Here is a 23,749-nt window from a genome sequence, read left to right on the forward strand (position 1 = left end):
GAACCTCTGAGTCCCCATCCCCAGCCTTGGCACATGAAATTGGCTTATATCTAATCCTGGCCCACAGCCTTGTCTAACAGACAGAATCACAAGACCTACAGGCAACTCAGCAGGCTCCATAGGATTAGATTTTCTGAGACAAGACTAGACACATTTTCCTCCAAGAAAGCCAAGGAGCATGAAAAAATAGAGACAAAAAGAATGGCCTGCATTTTTAGAAGATACAATATTTTAATAAATATTAAATAAATGCTCCTAAAAAGCTATGTAACTTGCATATTTATTTTGTTTTGTTTTCTCTCTCCCATACGCAATAGATTGTAAATTCCACAGTCAGGATAGTTTTCTCTGTTTTATTCACTGTTCAAGTGCCTAGAATACTGCCTTGCAGTAAACGTTTGCTGAATGAGTGAATAAAAGGCCTTGGGTAATGATACTGGTGATAGTTATAGTGAATCTGACCCAAAGACAAGAGAATAAGTGACTGCATGCACAAGAGAGCTTATGATTTCTGTGAGAGACATAATTTTCAGTACTTCTCACATTCACATTTTCTTTCTATTATTACCTTTTAAATAAAGTTCTTGAAAGAACTAACCAAACTTATTTATCATTTTATCTTTAAGTTTCAACATAATGTCTGATGCTCAGTGAATAACTATAAATTGATCAGAATGGGTGAATATATACTATTGCTCCTTTGAACAGTATAATGCATGCCATGAAATGCTACCCAAATATTAAATTGTCACCATAGTAAGTTTAGGAAAATGCTATATATTAAATGTTTATGTCCCCTCAAAATGTATATGTTGAAACTAGTCCCCAGTGTGATGGTACTTGGAAGTGATTAGCTTGTGAGAGTGGAGCCCTCCTGAATGAATGGGATTTGTGCCTTTTCATAAAATAGACCTCAGAGAGCACTCTGGCCCTTTCCACTATGTGAAGTTATAGAGAGAAAACGGCTGTCTATGAATGAGGGGGTGGGCTCTCACCTGACACTGAATCTGCCAGCACCTTGATCTTGGATTATGTAGCCTCTAAGACTGTGAGAAATAAATTTCTGTTGTTGATAAGCCACCCAGTTTATGGAACTTCTGATTCAGCCGCCTGAATGAGACAGAAAAGTACCTTGGTAATAGTGGTCAAGATGCATGGGACAATTAGAGATTCAAAAGCAAACTAGGAATTTGACTCAAGAGTTTTGGTAAGGCCTAACTGGTTTGGCTCAGTGGATAGAGTGTCAGCCTGGGGACTGCTGGGTCCCGGGTTCAATTCCAGTCAAGGGCACATGCCTGGGATAGTGGGCTGATCCCCTGCAGGCATGCAGGAGGCAGCCAATCAATGATTCTCTCTAATCACTGATGTTTCTATCTCTCTCTCCCTCTCCCTTCCTCTCTGAAATCAATACATATATATATATATATATTTTAAAAAGAGTTTAGGTAAGACCCATTTGACCTCAATCAGTGTGGTTTTGTTTGTTTTGTTGTTGCCTTTTCCCATAAGGTCCTGAGTTAAAATCTAATCCAGGTTTCTCTATCATCTTAGAAGGGGCAAAACCTTGCAGCAGTTGGACTTGTTTTATCACAAAGTAGATTTTTATGACACAGATGTTTCTGTTCACTCGGTTTTAGATTAGGAGTGTAAGTAACAGAGCATTCTCTTTTCCTTACAAACAATCATCAAAGGGTTTATTCAATTTAATATCATCTTTATGCATTACTCAACAATTCAGCAAATATCTAAATATAAACAATTCTTGGAGCACTTTGCTAAAGAAAAGATTGTTGCCTCTTATGCCAAATTAGTGAGAAACTACATGAAATTTTATCTATGGGCATGTGTGTAAGGGCATATGTAAAATTCAGCAATTTTCTTGTAAATTTATTGTGTATACACAACTCAATTCAATTAGCATTTATTTAACTTCTATGTTAATTAATTATAAAGATGAATATTATTTAGGTCCTGTCATTAGGAACTTTGAATATATTAAATGGAGTAAGAGATATTAGGTAATAATATAACATACCAATATTCATAATACATGGCAATTTCATGTGAGCTCCATGTAAGAGGTAAAAGCTATGTAAATTTCAAGGATGGGTGAATCATATAGTGTCTGATCTTAAGAGTGAAAGTGTTGCCAAGACCGGTTTGGCTCAGTGGATAGAGCGTCGGCCTGCGGACTGAAGGGTCCCAGGTTCGATTCCGGTCGAGGGCATGTACCTTGGTTGCGGGCACATCCCCGGTGGGAGGTGTGCAGGAGGCAGCTGATCGATGTTTCTCTCTCATCGATGTTTCTGACTCTCTATCTCTCTCCCTTCCTCTCTGTAAAAAATCAATAAAAATATATTTTTTAAAAAAGAGTGAAAGTGTTTATAAAATACAGGAAGATTTAAGAAGGAAATACATTTGGAAGGGCCCTTGAAGAACAGATATACAATGCACTAATATTTCAGAATCTGAAATTAGGGGAGAAGCAGTTTTAGGAAAGAATTACATTGGCAGGAGAAACAGTAGCCCAATTTGATGAACAGCCAGTTATCCAATTTGGCTGGATGATGAATTATGCAAAAGGAAGGAGAGAAAATAAGTGTAAAGAGGTCATATAGGATCAGATTGCTCATATAGGATCAGATTGCTCAGTTTCAAATGTCAGATAATTGAATTCTGGTCCTAATTGGATGGTGTTCTGAAAAGAGCAACATTGAGATTTTGAGTAAAGTTGTATCACGGAGAAGTAAGTTCTAGAAGGAGTAACCTTGCAGAATATTTCAGGAGGAATTCTAGGACCAGTGATGTCATTGATGCAATCTTTAACTTGTGAGTTCATTGGGGCTGGAAAGGGAGCTATAGCCATAGACATGGTGAAGACATGAAGAAGATGAGAAGTACAGAGATAAGAGGCACTTCAGAGACAAGAGCCACCAGATTTAGCAGCTAGTAGAATAGAGGACTTGTGGGAGAGAATATGCCACCACTGGAGATGGTGTTCTATTTGGATCCTATTAATAAACATTTAAGACAGAGGTTGGTGGAGTAGGAAGCAATGAACCCAAATGTGATGGATAAGTCCACGGAAGTAGATAAAATATCTGATGAAAGGAAAGATGCTGAGGATAGACTTCCACATGGGAAGAGAATCGTAGTGGGAGGAAAGAGAAATTTCCTGAGAGCCCTAGCTGGTTTGGCTCAGTAGCTAGAGCATCAGCCTGCAGACTCAAGGGTCCTGGGTTTGATTCTGGTCAAGGGCACATGCCGGGGTTGCAGGCTAGCTCCCCAGTGGGGGGGCATGTAGGAGGCAGCTGATCAATGATTCTCGCTCACATTAATGTTTCTATCTCTCTCTCCCCCTCTCCTTTCCTCTCTGAAATCAATAAAAATATATATTTTTTAAATTTTCCTGAGAGTTCAGGAAAAAGAAACAAAAACATGCTTCCTCCGTCCAAGAAGCCAATAGTGGATTGAGAAAAGGCCATTCCATTTGGCAATTAAGTTACTTGTGGTCATTGAGAAAATAGGACTTGTCGGCTAGTTGTATTTATAACCCAGATGGCAAAGAGTGACGTTAGTGAGGAGTGGATGGTAAGAAATCAAATGCAGCCAATTTAGACTAGCCTAACAGTTTTAGTAGTAAAGGAAAAGAGAAAAAGAGCATGGTATCCTGAGATCCAATGCAACCTTCTATTTCCTCCATTTGAGAATTTTGATCTATGAATCACCATGTGAAAAAACTCAATTTGGAATTTGATCTACTCACCCATTGACAAAGTACATGCTAAAGGACCTGTAAAATAGATGGGGTCATTAGCCTTGGCTCTAATGAGAAATACAGTATTTTTGCTGTAATGATCAGTTGGCATGTGAATACTTAAGCATATGAAAAAGCCTTCAGGTAATCAGCAGCTTCCACTATTCATTATCTTATGTTTGGGGTCGTTTTCTTGGCAGAAAATACCATTTAGCTGTAAAATCTATCATCATTCAGAGAGGAATAAAGATTTTGAACAAAATACATATTCTCCTTCTGGAAAAATTATAATTGCTCCATTTTAACTTTCCATGTCCTAGCTCTAATTGCTTCCTACTCCCTTCTGTTCCTTTGCAATTAAAGGCTTTTTCTACTGGTCAGTGTACATGTGAGCTCACTAGAAGCTTTCTACATTATGAAAATGTAGAATATTTTATGTGAAAGTTGCATTGCATGTCACCAGCTGTTTAGAAGGCCTGCCTTTGCTGAAAAAGCTAGGCTGGCGAACTTCGTAGTATGCTATGTTTCTCAGGGGCATGTATCCAAATATTGCTTAGGAAGCACTCATATTCTTGCACAGAGGCATACCTGAGCATAACTGCACACAAGCCTTCGATTGCTAGCTCTGCAACAATCACCCATTCATCCGTTTCAAGTAAGACTACTTTTACTTCCTAGAATTTGACACTGGGGTTATATTGCTTAGAAAATCTCCCAAGTTTCAGGGTTAAAAATTTTTTTCCTTTAAAGGGCCAAATAGAAAATATTTTTGGCTTTACAGGTTATACAATCTCTGTTACAACTACTCAACTCTACTGTCCTATATAATAAAAGGCTAATATGCAAATTGATCGAAAAGTGGAACAACCGGTTGCTATGATATGCACTGACCACCAGGGGGCAGACGCTCAATGCAGGAGCTGGCCCCTAGTGGTCAGTGTGCTCCCACAAGGGGAGCACCACTCAGCCAGAAGCCCTGAGCCAAGCTCATGGCTGACAAGTGCAGCGATGGTGGTGGGAGCCTCTCCCTGACTCTGCAGCAGTGCTAAGGACCCCTCTGGGGATGTTCGACTGCTGGCTTAGGCCCACTCCCCAGGCCTCTAGTTGTAATATAAAAGCTGTAGTTTGCCAACCCCTGCTCTAGAAAAGGACCCTGAGTAGATATGTTGTTTGATCATCCATAAGGACCCAAGATGGGGAACCCAAACATACATGATTGAAAAGATGCTCAATTCTCAGTTGATACCAGATCAGTTCTGGTGTTTGGATCACAGACATTTGCACTCCATCTGAAGAATTCCTCCATACTACCTTCACCTCTCTCCACCTGTGTTTTTCCTGTGCCATGGCACATGGCCTTCTCACTCCTCTGTCCTATAGCCCACATTGCTTAACAACCCTATTTAGGTTAACTTATTGGCTCCTGACTTTCATCTCTTTAGGTTATGACTTCTAAGAATTTGCCTTTAGTTCCAAACACCAAGGCCTATAAAAAGTGTATTTAATTTTAGGGCCTCAAACAACCAACTAAAAAAGAAGTGTATATATTTAAATGATATATTTCATTACTAGTCACCAAATATCTTCCCTTCTATTTATCATGTCATACACTCACAGTGAAGCTGCTACACCAGCCTAAAGTATCTTCAACACACCACTCGCTCTGCTTTCCTTCTTGGCCTGAAATTTCCATCTGTAAAGTCTCCATATAGTGTAGGAGAAAGAAAACATACTAGTAATATAAATCAGACACCTGTTTTCTGGTTCTGACTAACACTGGTTTGGGGCACATTACTACCCCGCATGTTAAAGTGTGTTGCTTCAGAGGATCTGCTGAGAGCATCATTCCCCTCCACATGGTGAAAATGTAAGTTATTTGAGGAATATTTTTAGCTCTATTCCATATTGAGAATATAACTACTATTTCTAAAGAAACTTTCTATTGTTTTTAAAAAAGTGTGAAAAACATTTATTTTACAAATGAGGAAACTGTTTTAATAAAGTAAAGTGACTTATTGAAGATTACACAACTGGTTATTGCAGAATCAAAAGTAAAATATAAGCCTCCATGTTCTCAATCCCTATAATTTTCTTTTTTTCTATTGCACTATTTTGTTCCACTTTACCTTAGTGTAATATCCATGTTAGCCAGTCTCAACCTCTACTGTGAGCCTTTCATAGAAGCATAATCATCATTAGATGTAAAAAAAAAAACCTGCTTTACCATTATTTAAACCTTTCCAAATTAAACATCCTATTTGGTTTTGCTGGTATTTAGAAACAGTTTTTTTCCACAATAAACTTATATCCAGCAATCTTACTAAAATCTTACTAAATTAATTTATAATCTTAATATGTGTATGTGAGTTCTTTGGGATTTTCTACATACACAATCAAGTTGTCTACAAGAAATACCACTTACTTTCTTTTCAATGTTATGTCTTTTATTTCTCTTCTTTCCTATTGCACTGGATAGGAACTCCAGCACAGGATTGAATAAAAGGGAGATAGCAGGCATTCTTATCTCTCTTCTGATCTTACGAAGAAAGGGTTCAATATTTTTCCATTAACTATGAGGGTAGCCTCAAATTTTGGGTACTCTGTCAGATTAAAAAAGTTGTCATCTGTTCCTAATTTGATGAAAGGTCTTATCAGGAATATATTTTGAGTTTTAATAAATGCCTTTCTGCATTTATTAAGTGATAGGTTTTGAGGTTTTATTCACTTTATTCTACCTCAAACCATTTATAAGACATAGTGTAACAGCAGAGGATTAAAGAACACCTTAGAAAATATAAAACTATAATTTCTTAAACAAAATAATTTCATAAAACCTATCCAAAGCAAAAACTATCAGAGGAAAATAAACATATTAGATTACATCAAAATTAAGATTTTTCTCTTTAGTAATAGACACCACAGATGAAATGAACACATGGGTAAAAGAAGAAATCTGCAAACTCCAAAGTTTATAAGACATTAGTATCTAGTATGTATTACTAGACATTAGTATTACTAATGTAATACTAAGACATTAGTATTAGTATGTATGGGGCATACCTGAAAATCAGACAACAAAAATAAGTAAAGAAATATAGTAGAAAAATAATCAGGAAATGTGAGTTCTTAATTCACAGATAGAAAATTAGAATGTCTGGAGGCAATAAAAGGATGCTGAAGTTCACTACTGATCACAGACAAGCTATTTAAATAACCATGAGATACTACCATGAGATAACATCAGTAGGTTGGCTAAAGGCAAAGGCTGCTAAGAACTCGCTAGTGAGAAGCCCCCATAGGTGCTGGTAAGAGTGCAAAGATACGTAGTTTTCTAAAGGGCAACCCGGAAGTCTTTAGACATTTTCTCACAGGTCCACAGGAAAGAGTTCCCTGGGTTTCTAGTTGTGGGAGCTGCAGGCCAGAGAAGTGCACACTAAGAGAGTGAGTAAACTATGGTTGGCACGATGAATGTCTATGCTCCCATGGTTCAACTAAGGCTCAGAACCATGACGTTGAATGAAGAAAGTAAGAAATCAAAGAAGACTTTTAGCAAAATGCCATTTCTGTAAATTACAAAAAATACACATGGGAAATGAGACTTTGTCGTTTTGAAGGTTACACATATCTACACTAATAAAAGAGAAACATGGTAATTAGCGTACGACCGCTACCCTTTTCATTGGCTAATCAGTGAGTATATGCAAATTAACTGTCAGCCAAGATGGCGGCTAATTTGCATATGTCGGCTCCAAGCCACAGACTGAGGTTTTAGGCCTGGGTAATGGAGGAGCCAGCCAGTGATCGTTGAGCCAGCGATGGTTGATGGCGGCGATGCCGGGGGGAACCAGGGTGGAGCTAGCCAGCGATCATAGATGGCGGCGGCAGAGGGGAGTTGGGGGTGCCCTGGCCCAGGCCTAAAACCTTGGCCAGAGGCTTTAGGCTTAGGTCAGGGAGGAGCCAGCCAGCGATTGTTGATGGCAGCGGAGGTGGGGAACCAGGGCGGAGCTAGCCAGCGATCATAGATGGCAGCGGCGGAGGGGAGTTGGGGGTGCCCTGGCCCAGGCCTAAAACCTTGGCCAGAGGCTTTAGGCTTGGGCCAGTGAGGAGCCAGCCAGCGATCGTAGATGGCGGCGGCGGAGGGGAGCTGGGGGTGACCCGGCCCAGGCCTAAAACCTCGGCCTGAGGCTTTAGGCCTGGGTCAGGGAGGAGCCAGCCAGCAATCGGCTGCGGCGGGAGCTGGGGATGCCCCGGCCCAGGCCTAAAGGCTCAGCCTGAGGCTTTAGGCTTGGGCCGGGGAGGAGCCAGCCAGCGATTGTTGTGGCGGCGGAGGCAGGAAACCAGGGTAGAGCCAGCCAGCAGTCGTTGATGGCAGCGGCGGGCAGCTGGGGGTGCCCCGGCTCAGGCCTAAAACCTCAGCCTGAGTCTTTAGGCCTGGGTCAGGGAGGAGCCAGCCAGGGATCGTTGATGGCTGCGGTGGCGGGGACCTGGGGGTGCCCCGGCCCAGGCCTAATGCCTCGGCCAGAGATGTTAGGCCTGGGCAGGGGCCAAACCAGCAATTGGTGTGAACTACAGAGGAAACACCTTTTCTGACTGCTGATTGGTTAAGCACCTTTTCTGACTGCTGATTGGTTAAGCTCCCTGTATGCCACTGGTAATATTCTTAGTAATTTGGGTAATAAGAGTCCAAAAAGTGATCTAGGTTTTTTTTACCACACTCCTGGAGAAAAAAATGAAAGTCTGCTGCTGGAGGGTTAAGAAATGTCATATCCTGTCCTAGCCAATTTGGCTCAGTGGATAATGCCTCGGCCTGCCCAACGCAGATTCTGGGTTCAATTCTGACCAAGGGCATGTACCTAGGTTGCAGGTTCCTCCCTGGCTCCGGCCCAGGTCAGCGCTCATGCAGGAGGCAACCAATCAAAGTGTTCCTCTCACTTTGATGTTTCTCTCTGTCTTTCCCTTTCTCTTCCACATTCTCTAAAAATCAATGGAAACATATCCCCAGGTGAGGATAAAGAAAGAAAGAAATGTCATATCCTATGAAAGACACTTCTTGAAAATGCCTAAAGAAAGTTGTCATTTTTTCATGGTAAAGGGACTGGAGTCCGTGTTGATGAAAACACCTTGGTGGCTGCGGTGACTGGCAGTGGCTGCAGCAGCAGGGTGATGGGGCTGGTGCCTTCCCCTGATCAGCCTGGTCGACTCCCACAAAGGGAGGCCAGACTATGGCTTAGGCCCACTCCCCAAGGGGAGCAGGGAGCAGGTAGTAGGACATCCCCTAGAGCTCCCAGTATGTGATAGGGGGCAAGCTGGGCTGAGGGAACCCCCTCCCCAGTGCACAAATTTTTGTGCACCGGGCCCCTAGTATCTAAATAATCATGTGAGGACAAACACCAAATACGTTAATACATGTAACTAATCTGGGAAAAGAAATGACACAAGATCTTGGGGATAAATAGTGAAATAAAATAAAATAGAAGATTTTGCACAGGTCAATCATGATGTGGTTCTATAAACTGTGGAATGAGATCAATTCTGTACATTTAAATCTTTAAATAAGTGTGTGATGGCATTTAAAAATTATATATATGTGTATTCATGTGTATACTTATACAGAGACACATAGACTTATACTTTATATGACCAGAAATATATATATATATGTGTGTATATATATAAATATATACACACATATATATATGCTCATATGTATACTTCCATAGAGAGACAATACACTTATACATTATATGACCAGAAGTATCTATTTCAAATATTAATAGTGGTTTTGTCTTGCCGAAACCAGTTTGGCTCAGTGGATAGAGCGTCGGCCTGCGGACTGGGGGGGTCCCGGGTTCGATTCTGGTCAGAGGCATGTGCCTGGGTTGCGGGCACATCTCCAGTGGGAGGTGTGCAGGGGGCAGCTAATCGATGTTTCTCTCTCATTGATCTTTCTAACTCTCTATCTCTCTCCCTTCCTCTCTGTAAAAAATCAATAAAATATATTTTTAAAAAAATAGTGGTTTTGTCTGGTTATTAAAAATGATTTTCCTTTTCCTTTTCACACTTTTTCCTATTTTCTAAATCTCCCTCAACAAATATTCTATAATCAGAAAAAACGTAAGAATCTATACATATTTTAATGAAATGAACATTCCTAAAGGAGAAGGGAAAGGAAACTTTAAGCAATGTATTCTCAAGAGTTTTTAAAATAGAGTCAGAGATTTCTTTTCTCTGCAGTAGCAATACTTATCGCAATATCCCTTGACTGGGAAAACCATTGAAAATTCAGGTCCCCGTGGGATATCTCACTCTTAAGTTTCCAGGTAACTGCCGACTGAAGCAATCATTTACAAAGTCCAGAGTCTCCACGGGATGTTTGTGTAACACACTGCAGGTGAGTTAGGTCCCTGCCATATGATGGCATTCCCTCCTGCTGGTTTGTCTGGATTATCATTCCCACCCTTTTTGTTGTGAGCACCTATTGTGTCCTCGGGCATTTGCAGATTCGATCCCTGGCCACCACAAGCTCTGTTTAAAGGTGAGTGCTATAATGATTTCATTTGTAATCTTAATATTTCAACATTGTAGATTGTGTTTCCAACAAACTTATCCTTTCGTGTGTAAAAATTACATAACTCAGATTGTAGGCATTTCTCTTTCTTTTTAAAACATAAGCAATAGCTACTTTGCTTAAATATCAAAAGAACCAAAGGTTCATGTTTCTTAAGGAAATTTTCTTCCAGAAACTACTTTGTGGTTTGCGATTAAAAGCAAAGCAAACATACCCTTTGGCGAGTGATCAGTCTTGTGCCTGGGCTCCTGGGTCTCCACTAGCAGGGGTAAATAGCATGTCTCGAGCCCCTGCGGTATACACAGAAGAAAGAAAAACAAGAAATAAGGGATTTTAAAAGTTTACATGGAGATGGAAAGGAAGAAGCTGTACTTGAGAGCAAACTAGCTTATCCTCTGAACCTGTTGGGTAAGAGGCACTGAGCTGCCTTACAGACAAATCAGTCAAGGGAGGGTAAACAGGTCAAAATCAGATGGACTTCACGCTACACTAAAATTCTTTAAATGCTCACAAAGCCATTTCCATTGATTCAGTGGGATCACAGATGCTGAGAGTTCAGGAATGGATGCCAGTGGTGAGAAACCTGCAGAATCGCTGCCCTTCTCCCAGGGTCCTGCAGTGGGAGATTTTTCCTCACTGTCTTCCTCTACCTCTGAGCATTCTTTTGTTCTGAGTTTATATAACAATTGTGTGGTAATGGGTAAGTAAAATGTTCTTACATCATCTTAGATAGCCCCCACGTGCCTAGAGTTGGTGAAAGTTAACAAATAAGGAAGCATTGGATATTATATGCTGGGCCATAAATAAAAAAAATTCATAAAGTAATTACCTTTATTTGAATAAAAATGATATTTTTAACATAAAGTAATTTCTCTTTATAACAACAGAATGTTAAAAAAGGAGACACTACCAATTAGCTCTTTTATGAGCATCTCCTCAAATAAGAAGCTCTTTTTTTAAATCCTCATCCAAGGAGTAAGGATATTTTTTTCCATTGATTTTTAGAGAGAGTGGAAGGGAAGGAGTAGGGAGAGAAAGAGAATGACTCATCCATATGAGAGACTCATCGATTGGTTGCCTCCCACATGTGCCCTGACTGGAGGTGGGAATCGAACCTGCAATCCAGATAGGTGACCTTGACTGGGAACTGAATCCACAATCCATGCATAGGCCAATGCTCTAATGACTGAGCTTCCGGCCAGGGCTCAAATAAGAAGCTTTGACATACCATCTTAATTTAGAGCAGTTTCCAAATTGCTTCAGAACAGTTATAGCCAAAGAGGAGATAAGACTATTTTTATCTTTGTGCAGCTTTCAATGAGAACTGATATGAAATCCACCTATACTGTTCCAGCTTTGGGAAGTTCAAACAGATAGTGGGTGCTGTGGATGGAGAATTGGAAACCTCTTATACTTCAACTTCTCCCAGTCACACACTGATCACACAAAGTGCTTTAAGAAGTTCTCTTCTGTACAGTTAAGAGAATTATTCTGGAAGAAATCTATTTCTTCCAAACCCAGTAAGAAAGACAAATAAGCAAACAGCAGCAACAATAGCCACCCCGTGTGTGTAGGTTCCCTTGTTGAAGCAGTCCTGTGTAAGAAGACCCCAAATGGGGGATGGGCAGGGGATGGGGTAGTGGTCTGTCTAGTGGTCTGTCAGCTCCTCAGGGCCTTTTATTTACTTATTAGAGGCCCGGTGCATGAAATTTGTGCATGGGGGACAGGTTCCCTCAGCCCAGCCTGTACCCTCTCCAATCTGGGACCCCTCGGAGGATGTCCAACTGCCGGTTTAAGCCTGATTCCAGCCTAAACCGGCAGTCGGACATCCCTCTCACAATCCTGGACTGCTGGCTCCTAATTTCTCACCTGCCTGCCTGCCTGGTCACTCCTAACTGCCCCCCCCGCCCCCCCCCGCCAGCCTGATCACCCCTCACTGCCTCTGCGTGCCGGCCTGATCGCCCCTAACTGCCCCCCCTGCTGGCCTGGTTGCCCCATGCAGCCTGCTTCTTCAGTCCTTTGGTCATCCCTCACTAACCCCCCTGCTGGCCTGGTTGTAGGCAGCCATCTTGTGAGGGTGTGAGGGTTAATTTGCATATTGCCTCTTTATTATATAGGATTTTAAAACATTTATCTTTATTGTTGAAAGTATTACAGATGTCCTCTTTTCTTCCCGCATTGAACCCTCTGCCCAGCACCCAGTCTGGAGCTCGGGTCTGATGTGACAGAATGGCCTCACACCATTCTGTCTGATCACAGCCTAAATTCTGTCTGAGCACTCTAGTCCTACTGTCCCCGGTTCTGTGCTGCTGAGGGAAACCAGGAGAGCTGAGCTACTCTACCAGTGAACTAAAGTAGGCAGGCAAGTGCAGAGACCAGCTTAGTCGCTGACATCCTGGGCCTACAGCAGCTTACCTATGAGTTAGATACAAAAGCTTAGGTGAAAATCATGGGAAGCATCTTCAATCTCTGTCTACTGTACCCAGACAGTGACCATGAATTATATTGCTTTGTCTCTCACTCACAGCCCAGTAGCACACAATGGATACTCAACTGTGCAGATTCCATTTGAAATTGAAGGACATATTTAGTCATATGCCAATGAATTTGGTTGTTTTTATTCCAGCATTCTTCTCTGAGTTTGTAGGAAAATTCAAAGGCTTACTGATATATTAAGAAGAAATGTTCTCATTTTTTAACATATTGGAGACACAATTTTTATATCTGATCTCAAGCTTTTGGCTTGAACAAAAATTTATGAAACAAGGAGCCCTATTTTTTTTTATATTTTATTGATTTTTTACAGAGAAGAAGGGAGAGGAATAGAGAGTTAAAAACATCAATGAAAGAGAAACATTGATCAGCTGCTTCCTGCAAACCCCCTACTGGGGATTGCCTGCAACCAAGGTACATGCCCTTGATTAGAATTGAACCTGAGACCCTTCAGTCTGTAGGCCGACGCTCTATCCACTGAACCAAACCAGTTAGGGCGAGCCCTATTTTTTTTAACTGACATATTCTTTCATCACAACTAAGAAATGTAAAATAACCTGGCCGGTGTGGCTCAGTGGATGAGCATCGGCCTACGAACCAGGATGTCATGGTTCGATTCCTAGTCAGGGCACATGCCCAGGGCTCAATCCCCAGTAGGAGGCATGCAGCAGGCAGTTGATCTCTCATCATTGATGTTTATATCTCGCTATCCTTCTCCCTTCCTCTCTCTGAAATCAATAAAAACAATTTTTAAAAATTGGAGTTAAAAACAAATGAATGTCTACATTGCTTTGAATATTTAATATCAAAACATATTTTAATCTTCACATGATCCTTGATGTAATTCAAAGAGCCCCTAGTTTTGAAAAATACATGACTGACAGCTACAACAAAATTTGCAACACTCGTAAGTATTATTACTAATTTTAAAAGCGAACACTGAGCAGTGATCCTATGCCAAGGGTTGTTTTAAGCACTTTACATTAATTTCCTTACTGAATCCTAACAAAAGCCTTATGAAGAAGGAAAAATATTATTCCTTTTTTATCGATAATAAAACTAAGGTGGAGAAACAAGGGGAAGGGGATTTTATTTCTTTAAATGTGAGTCACTATATTAGTTGCAGCAGTATTTTCTCTATATTTAATCTCGTTGCATGTTTTGTTAGAGATATAAAGATCAACATGGCAATATGGGAAGGCAAAAATGGTTTTGAAAATTCCCTTCAATAATTCCCAGAACCTCAGCACACGGGTGGGAACTACTGGTCAAGGTTTTCTCCGACATTCAGCCGCATCTGGATACATCCTCTCGTGGTCTGGGTGTAGAGCTCCAGGCATCAAGAGATGCTCCAGTAACACAATAATTAGTGCTACTACAGATTCAGTGAAGGATGCATAGTATCAAAGAATGAAGAGTCCTGGGCTCTTACTTGTCATGTAGCCTCAATGTTAATGCACCTCCTTAAGCTTCAGTTTCATCACCTATAAAATGAGGGTGTTTAAGCTGCAGATTTCAAAGATCTGTTTCAGCTCAAACTTCTATGCTCTAAAGGTAGAGGTAATTGGACAGTGAACTCTCTCTCTAGCTATTTTTATTGAATATATTGGGGTGACATTGGTTAATAAAATTATATAGGTTTCAGATGTACAATTATATAACACATCATCTATATTTGTATTGTGTGTTCACCATCCAAAGTCAAGACTCCTTCCATCACCATTTATCCCCACTTTACACTCTTCTACTTCCCCCACGCCCTTTCCCTCTGGTAATCAGCATACTTTTGTCTGTGTCTATGAGACTTTTTGCGGGTTTTTCTTGGGGGGGCGGGGGGACTTGCTTTAGCAGGTTTCCAGGATGTCCGGAAACTGAATAGAACTTCCAGCAGAATGGTCCTAGCTCATTCCCCAGATCTAGAAAAGTAGGAAAATTTGAAGTGTACTTGAGGGTCCTGCCCACACAAAATGAGCAATTGTTTTGAAAAGGATAAGTTTATACAAGCATTCCCATTTTGGAATGGGAATGGGTTACAAATATATATTACATACTTTGCTTTGTAGCCTACCACTAACAATTCAGAGAAACGTCCTCCTACTGGGGATTGTAACCACAGAAATATATACCTTAAAAATCTTTAGAAATAGGATTTATACTCATGAACATGTAAATTTATGTGTTAACTTGCCTAAAGCAAGACGAGGAGACACCAGTGTTTTCTAAGATGATATCTGAGTCTCTAACAGAATGATTTGTAAAGTTTACCCCCCGGTGAGTCTTTGATATGCACTCTATCACTGCTTTTCAGGGCCTGGGGGCTCTCAGAGCATGGCCAGACACTCTGTCTTGTGTTTCATCCTGCTGAGTGCCCTGATTGACAAGAGCCACGCCTGCTTCTGTGATCATTTCCCATGGACTGAGTGGTCCAGCTGCTCCAAAACCTGCAATACTGGAACCCAAATCAGATCAAGGTGGGTGCGAGCTGTGCAGCTTTGCTGTGTGCCCTGGGAAACCTCAAGGGCAGACTTAGCAATATCCAAAGGGCCATAGGAAGCAATGGGACAATAGATGTGTTAATAAGAACTCATGAATTTGGAAGGAACTTGCGGTCTTTTCCACATAAGGTTGAATGGAAGTCTACTCTTGTTCTCTCCATAACATTGAGGAGTTTCAAAGAAATTTAATTAAGAATCTGTGCAATATTTTCAGTTGACCAATTTACTTAGAATTGCTACTCAAGCTTTTTATTCAATCAGCATATAACTGCTCACCACCAGTGAGTGAGTTAATTACAGAGAATTTTCTGCTCATTAAACAGTCTAACAGGAGCTTAACTGCACAGCAATGCTAGCTGCTACCTTGATTGTTGGCATGTACAAGAAGCAAGAAAACTGTGTCACATTTAGTAATTCAGTCTTTTTGCCAATTCAGACTACTTGTCCCAGTGGGTTTTTTTTTTTTTTAAATCTACGAGGTGTTTCTGTTCCCTGCAGATGCTCACATGACTTGTGGGAGAAAGGCATGTGTTTAATGTGCTTTAGCTATGATGACACTTTTTAGAAACTTTATTTTAGAAAACTCTTTTTTGCATATGTATAGTGTGAGTCTCATTAAAAATAACCAATTCGCCGAAACCGGTTTGGCTCAGTGGATAGAGCGTCGGCCTGCGGACTCAAGGGTCCCAGGTTCGATTCCAGTCAAGGGCATGTACCTGGGTTGCGGGCACATCCCCAGTGGGAGATGTGCAGGAGGCAGCTGATCGATGTTTCTCTCTCATTGATGTTTCTAACTCTCTATCTCTCTCCCTTCCTCTCTGTAAAAAATCAATAAAATATATTTAAAAAAAATAACCAATTGACTTCTACAATAAACCATCCACCAAGTATGTGAAGACAGATTTGTTTAGAATATTCTTCTACTGAAGAGTCCCTCAGTGGCTTTCTCACCGTCCACCTAGTGAAGTTCAACAACAAATTCCTTTCTTCCCAACTGTGCCCTTCTCTAGCCCATGTCACGGGCTCCTCCGGGGACATGCCGTGCTCCTCCGCCTGTCCTCTTTGCACAGCCCTTCCCTCCACATGCCCTTCCCTTCATTGCCAGGAGAATTCACATGAGCTTTTCAAGATGTAGCTCTCCTGTCACTTCCTGTATCTCTCCTGTCACTTCCTCTTTGACTGACTGGCCCCACACCACTCTGATTCCACCTCGACCATTGTACTTATTACACTGAGATCTTTTAAGCAATTTTCAGGAACTTTCTCTTTTCCTTTCTTTCCCAATCAGTCTCTTCCAGGAATGCCATCGGTGCCCGCTTCATAGTGAGTGACCTAACACTTAAAAGGACCATGCTTGGCTTAATACTCTATCGTCACTGTTTTAAATTCTTAATTTTTAAATGAGAACAGTCTCATCCGCCCTTTTTTATTCTGCCTTGGGCCCCATGAATTATGTGCTTGGTCCTGAGTTCCACGAAATGATTTTTCACGAAAGCCTTCTTTCCTTCTATTCACTACAGTCAGTTCTCAGTGATATTTCCTTATTGGGCTGGAGTCACAGTGATTAGACTAATTCTAAGCAGGTTTTTTCTTCACTATTGCAGACAAGTAACAATAAATGAATACTATCTGAAGAATTCCTGTCACCGCCTCTGTGTCTTACGGGAAGCCAGAGATTGTAACTGGCAAGCTTGTCCGATCAACTGCCTCCTGGGGGATTATGGACCATGGTCAGACTGTGACCCTTGTGTCGAAAAGCAGGTGGGTGACACGTGGACATATTCAGGAAATCAGAATCCCAGTAAAAAGACGGGTTTCCAAAGGCTCAACCATCACCGAAATGCTGAATTTCTTCAAATAAACCTTCCCACCTTCTATTGAGGAAAAATTTTATTGAACAATTATTAAGGGCCAGGGGGTTCATTTCACATGTTTCACTGTTGTATGACCACCAAGAGGAAATTCTGCCCCCAGTACCTGTGTCGAAACTGCCCAGTTCTGTGCCCTCTGAGAACACGGGAAACAAATGCAGGCCCTAGAAAATGAGGATTTCAGTCCATGGTTTAAAATCAGACAGAAATCTGAAACATTAGCCAGAAGCCTGATTCCTTGCCCTTCCTCTTAATTCCCTCTCCCTATGGGAAAGTCCCTCCATTTGTTTACTGTTCCCGCTGCAATATTTACCCTCCACGAGCTTGTTCCTGTAAGGACATTGCCCGTGTGGACCCGTCAGGGCAGATGCTGAGCATTCACATATAAGAGAAAAAAAAGAAACTCAGCCCCCTCCCTGCGCTGAACTGTCCTCGGTCCTTCCCATGCATCACCTTATTCACACTTCACCCCACATTGTGCTTTTCTCCCCGTGTTACAGATGAGGAAGTGGTGGCTCTTTAGGAGCTAAGTAATTTGCCCAAGAATACATCCCTAGTGGATACAGGAGCTGCATTCTGAACTCAAACTTTCCTGACATCCAAGTCAGTACTTTTCAATGCTGTCATAATTCTGTCCTTCCCTGACTCTGTTCCACTTCCTACTCACCATTTAAAGCTGTTTAACTTTAAAGCGTAGCCCAGCCAGTGTGGCTCAGTTGGTTGAAGGAGGCGTGATGCATCTCACGCTCAGGAGTTTGCCAGTTTGATTTTGGGTCAGGGCACATGCCCAGGTTGCAGGTTCGAGCCCTAGTAGGGGGTGTGCAGGAGGCAGCTGATTGATGTTTCTATCTTTCTCTCCCTCTCCCTTCCTCTCTCTGAAATCAATAAAACATATATATATATATATATATATATATATATATATATATATATACTTTAAATCTTTTAAAGTGTAGAGAATGTGTCACCCTTGGTTTCCATGGTGACTTCCTTGTGCAAAAGAACCCCCAAATCCTTTCACATGTATCATTCACGTCACACTCTCTTTGAGATACTGAAGGACTATTATTATTTCCCGGAAGAATATGCACTCAGGAGACACTCAGTAAATAATTGTGCATTGAATTTCTGTTTAACTTAGAATCATATGATTTTAGAGTTAGAAGCCTTAGAAACCTTTTTGCCCACTTCCTCCTTTTAGGAAACTGGGGCCCAGAGACTTCCTGAAGGACACACAGTAATGGAATTAGAAAAATCATTAGCTAATTCGGGCAGCACCACTATAGTAACAATCACTACTGTGATTGAGAAGCCTAGATTTCTGAGATTCAGTTTGGCTTCAACCCTGCCTCATAGTTACTTAGCCTTCTCTCTCTTTCTTTCAGTTTAAGGTTAGATCTATTTTGCGCCCCAGTCAGTTTGGAGGACAAAAGTGTACGGAGCCCCTGGTGAATTTTCAACCATGCATTCCAACTAAACTCTGCAAAATCGAAGAGATTGACTGCAAGAATAAATTCCGTTGTGACAGTGGTAATGTACTTTTGGAAAATGTTCATCCTCCACTAAAAATGACTTGACTAGCACAAAGTTTTCCCAATTGACTCCAGTAAAAGCTGTGATAGAGGAATCCCACCATATTTTAAGCATGGGGAGGCGGAGGGGTTATGCTACCAATTACCAAGCTATTTACGTGTGAAGTTATTGCTCTCAAACTATAACCATCTTGACCACCTACCTGATTCATTTGCTCATCAAGTATTGATGCCCTGTTATAAAGCACGAGGAAGGAAAAGGAGGATGAGGAAAAGAAGGAGGCAGCTACTTTTAAAAGTTAACTATTAATAAGCACAAATCTATAATCAGAATAAACAATAGAAAGGGAGCAATAGATTTAAAAGATTTTCATATGGTTTATTACACCAAGGATATTAATATTAAGATATGTCAGGGAGGGGGATGATTAGAGATGATGTGACAAATTTTCTCAGTGGTCCATTGATTGCCTCCAAAAGAAATTCCAAAAGAGGCAACTCAAAATGATTTAAACAATGGTAACATTTTCTCTAAGCCCTCATTCAGATTTATAAATTTGGTTAAGTTTAACTAGGTTATAAACAAGCTCTGAATATACTATTTAATCTATGCATTGTCTTGCATAATTAATAGCTCTTCAACACTCACCGTTTTTGAATAGTCTATCAGGGGTCCTCAAACTACGGCCCGCGGGCCACATGCAAATACAAATATTGTATTTGTTCCCGTTTTGTTTTTTTACTTCAAAATAAGATATGTGCAGTGTGCATAGGAATTTGTTCATAGTTTTTTTTTTTTTTAACTATAGTCCGGCCCTCCAACGGTCTAAGGGACAGTGAACTGGACCCCTGTTTAAAAAGTTTGAGGACCCCTGGAGATTTCTGCAAATTTTTTTCAGTAAAATTCCAGATAGTAAATATTTTAGGCTTTGCAGTTCATAGGTCTATGTTGCAACTAATCAGCTCTGGCATCTTAGCATCAAAACTGCCATAGATATATCTATATAGACAAATGAGCATGGCTGTGTTCCAATGAAGTTTTATTTATGAAAACAAGCAGCAGGTCGGTTTTAGTCCAATGGCCATAGTTCACTGACCTTTCATCTAAATCATCCATTTGAAGTTGAATTTAGAGTTCAGATGAATGCAATTTACATCATTTCTGTGTACTCTGGAATGCACTGAAAAATAAAGTATTTATAACTAGATAGGAGATTTCAAATTCCATAGAAAATCGACCCCAGACCTTGGGCCTAAGGTTTTTCTCCTTTTAATCCTTGCTTCCTGCCTTCAGCTTTGCCAGTCTTTTCCAAGTGTCAGACAGAAATGTTGGTGTCAGGGTTTCCCTCTGTGCCCTGGAATAAGAGGGTGGGATGAGGGCAGGTAGATATACAGCATACCTATATGAATAAGGTCCTGTGAGCTATTGACAAAAGAGGGAATAGGAGAATAACCTAAGCATTATATTCAGAATATTAAGATAAAGAAGTGAAGTGTAATTATTTGAAGCTTGAAGGAGGGTTTTCAGAACAAATTACCAGAAAAAACTCCTTTATTTAATAGATGATAAATTCTATAAAATTTATTACAAAGTGCCTTCTTTAGGACAAAAATGTTCACAAGTTTAAGAGGTCTTTAAATACATCAATAGGCCACCAATTCATAATGAGTGATTTCAGGAAAGTTAGTGGTATTAGAATAGCTGATCAGCAATATGGCCATGGCCATTGATAAAATCTAAACTATTGAAATGCATCTGCAATGGTTAGTAAGCAGCTACTTCCTGAGTGCCCCCTGCCCTGTTGTCCATATTCCTTCACAGGAAACCCTAGATTTTCCCAAGATTCAGCTATTCACTGGTTAATCCCTGGCATGGATTTGGTTGGCAACCATTTTGATTGGGTAATGCCATGGCTTATTGGTTAAATATTCTACCAAAGATCTATACTACTATACTCTCCTGAAAACATTATTGGTGTCACTCTGAAAGGGAATAAAATGTTGGATGCATCATCTTTTGTCTGACTCAGGATGATATTTGGCCCTCAAAGAACTGTCTATCCTAAAGAGAGCTTCCTTCTTTTCTTTCCTCCATCATAGTTTCTGTTCAGAGTCCTCCAAGTGTCCCCAAGACTAAGCATATTCATTTAATGAGTCTTTGAGAATTACCCATGAGGCTAACCTTCATGCACTGTGCCAACTCCTTTCCCAAAGTCCTCATTTTACGCATAGAAGACTAAAGAATTTGCAGCTGGTTATAAAAATAATAGAGGCCCAGCACCAGTGGGGTCCCTCAGCCTGGCCTACACCCTCTCGCAATCCGGGACCCCTTGGGGGATATCAGACTGTTGGTTTTAGTCTGATCCCCTTGGGCCAGGTCGAGGGAACCCACCAGTGCACAAATCTGTGCACCGGGCCTCTAGTATACATATAAGATCTTTGGTTAATCTCTTCCCACCCACCCCCTCCCCCATTTCCTCTGAGATTCATCAGTCTGTTCCATGTTTCCATGCCTGTGTGTTGAGCGTCTTCTGGCCCCTGGTGGTCAATACATGTCATATGTACTGGTCGAATGGTCGCTTAGGCTTTTATATATATAGATATGTAACAATAACAAAAATCAGTTCAAGTACATAGGAAAAAACATGTACAATTTCTAAATGACTACATGACTTCAGGTGTGAGTGTATATGTATTATGTATATGTGCTGGCTAATTGCTGACTTCTGCAAAGTCTGCACTATCCAAACTGCCCTTCAACTTCCCCGCCCCTTCTTTGGTAGAGGATATATGTGTGGCTTACAATATCTCTTCTCTGGTGCTTCCTACTCCATTGAGTTTTTGTGGCCTGGAACCATTCTTAGCTGTGTCCCATCAGAGCTATATCACACCTGCCACTCATTCCTAAACATCACTCAAGGGATGTCCTTTTGCTTTCATCTCTACCCTTGTTAATAGGTCTTCTCCAATATCTCTAGAAGTACATATGGATAGAAGTTCTTGTGTTCTAACAAATCTGGTACCCTGCTCACGAAGCTAGACTAATGAGAACTGTATCCTGCATGTGTACCCCTACCTCGGTTCAATAAAATAGGATTTTTTTAGTGTAACCATATCAAAAATTAGCTTTTGCTCAAATTTGTAAGTGCCGGGTTCAAAACATTAAAAATTATAATATTTGGGTTTTTTTCCTTTAGTAAAAGCATCTCTATTTAAAACTAAATTACCTACTCTGTTCTTCCCTGAAAATAAACAAACAAATAAAACCTAGAAATGTGCTCTTTTAAAACCAGAGCATCTTTCAGGTTATATCCTGGGGTTGATAGAAATTCTATTCTCTCTATATTTTCACTCTTGTATGATGCTGGAGTGTGTAGCTATAATTCTTTATAATGCTGGTCTAGATATAATACAAGGTTTTGAATAATCAAAGAAGGACTTAATTACTTTCTAACATTCTACCTTCTTAGTGAAAGTTATTAACCAAAAGAGATGAAACTAAGTGCTTTCTGGGAAGCTCTCCATTAATAAAAAAAAAATGCATTCAACAGAATACCCACTTTCCCCAAGCATTCAGTGAGTCCAAATAGTCACACATAGCAATGGTGAGATGCTGATCACAACCTAGAATAGTTAACTAGGTAACCTGGAGTAAAACATTGAATCGTTGTCAGTGAGGCCTGTAGGACACCAGCTCCCCTGATTATAGGCAGGAGAGGGGCTGTGTATAAGGCATTTCAATTTCTGTAATATATGCTTACAGAAATTGAAATGCCTTATGCACAAGGATCCTCATGAAATTCAGCAAGTTTAAAAGGAAAAGGAATTATTTAAGTACATGAAGCTTGTCCCATTTCCTAAACTCACTAATTTAACCTGCTACCGAATGTGATAGCACCTAGGCATTTAACTTGTCCAAAAATAATTAGGTAGAATAAAGTATCTAGTAAAGCAATTATATTATGTAGTTATATATGACTACATAATAAAAATGTACTAATTATGTCTAGTAAAATAATTACCTAGTGTAAAATGCACAGATAATAAGTGTGAAATTTTATTTTGATGAGTATATACATACATGTACATGACCCTCAATCAAGATATAGAAAATATCCATAATCCTGAAGAAGTTTCTGTTTTCCTCTTTCCAGTTAATCCCTCTCCTTCTTCTTCTTCTCATTCTTCTTCTTTCCTCTCCTTATTCTTGAATATCATATGAACGAATCCCATGGCATCACTCTTGTGTGTCTGGCTTTGTTTGCTCAACATAAAATTTGGAGATACAGCCATGTTACCATCCTTACGTGTGTGTGTGTGTGTGTGTGTGTGTAAAATTGGTTTTTAATAATAAAACAGTGACCTTGAGTCTGCTATCCTGAGTCAGAACAAAATTCTAAACCTTCAATTCATTTTCTGCTACAGAGCAGGATTTCTGCAGAAAGCTTACTGAAATGAGAATGGGATTCTAGATCTCATTCTCTTACTTAAGCCAATCAGCCCCATGGTGACTAAATAATCTATGGTGAGTCTTTTAATCCTAAAAAGAAATGGGGGAAAATATAAGTCTATCATTCCATTTCCATATGTTCCTAAATCTTTATGAAAAATAATGAAAACTTAGGTGGGTACTAGACTTATTGGGTGATCACTTTATGAATTATATAAATGTGTAACAACTATGCTGTACACCTAAAACTAATATAATATTAAATATCACTGAAATTGAAAAATTTTTTAAATTTAAAAGAGTAAAACATGATCTTGGATGAGTCATTGTTAGAAAACCTGCTTTTAGCTTTTTCTTGAGATTTAAATCACTAATATTTCAGATTAATAAATGCCTTAAATAATCATTTGTGGTCATCGTTGTTTGCTTTTCTTGATAGGTCGTTGCATTGCCAGCAAATTAGAATGCAATGGAGAAAATGACTGTGGTGACAACTCAGATGAAAGGGATTGTGGGAGAAAAAAATCAGTCTGCTTACGGAAGTACAACCCCATCCCTAATGTATACAGGATGGGCACTGGGT

At 40.3% G+C, this 23,749-nt stretch overlaps 1 protein-coding gene across 1 annotated transcript in view; it reads left to right on the forward strand.

The window, feature by feature from the left end:
* The first annotated feature begins 10,205 nt into the window (after positions 1-10,205).
* Positions 10,206-23,749, forward strand: part of C6 (complement C6) — a 47,808-nt gene continuing 34,264 nt past the window's right edge. The window contains exons 1-5 of the mRNA XM_070411410.1: positions 10,206-10,292; positions 15,127-15,289; positions 16,918-17,074; positions 18,570-18,714; positions 23,606-23,747. Coding sequence (XP_070267511.1) covers positions 15,147-15,289; positions 16,918-17,074; positions 18,570-18,714; positions 23,606-23,747 — 587 coding nt within the window. The 5' untranslated portion in view covers positions 10,206-10,292; positions 15,127-15,146. The remainder of the gene's footprint in view (positions 10,293-15,126; positions 15,290-16,917; positions 17,075-18,569; positions 18,715-23,605; positions 23,748-23,749) is intronic.

This window comes from Myotis yumanensis, unplaced genomic scaffold, assembly GCF_028538775.1.
Source record: "Myotis yumanensis isolate MYYU_CA2020_CCGP unplaced genomic scaffold, mMyoYum1.0.hap1 SCAF_4, whole genome shotgun sequence".
Classification (NCBI taxonomy): Eukaryota; Metazoa; Chordata; class Mammalia; order Chiroptera; family Vespertilionidae; genus Myotis; species Myotis yumanensis.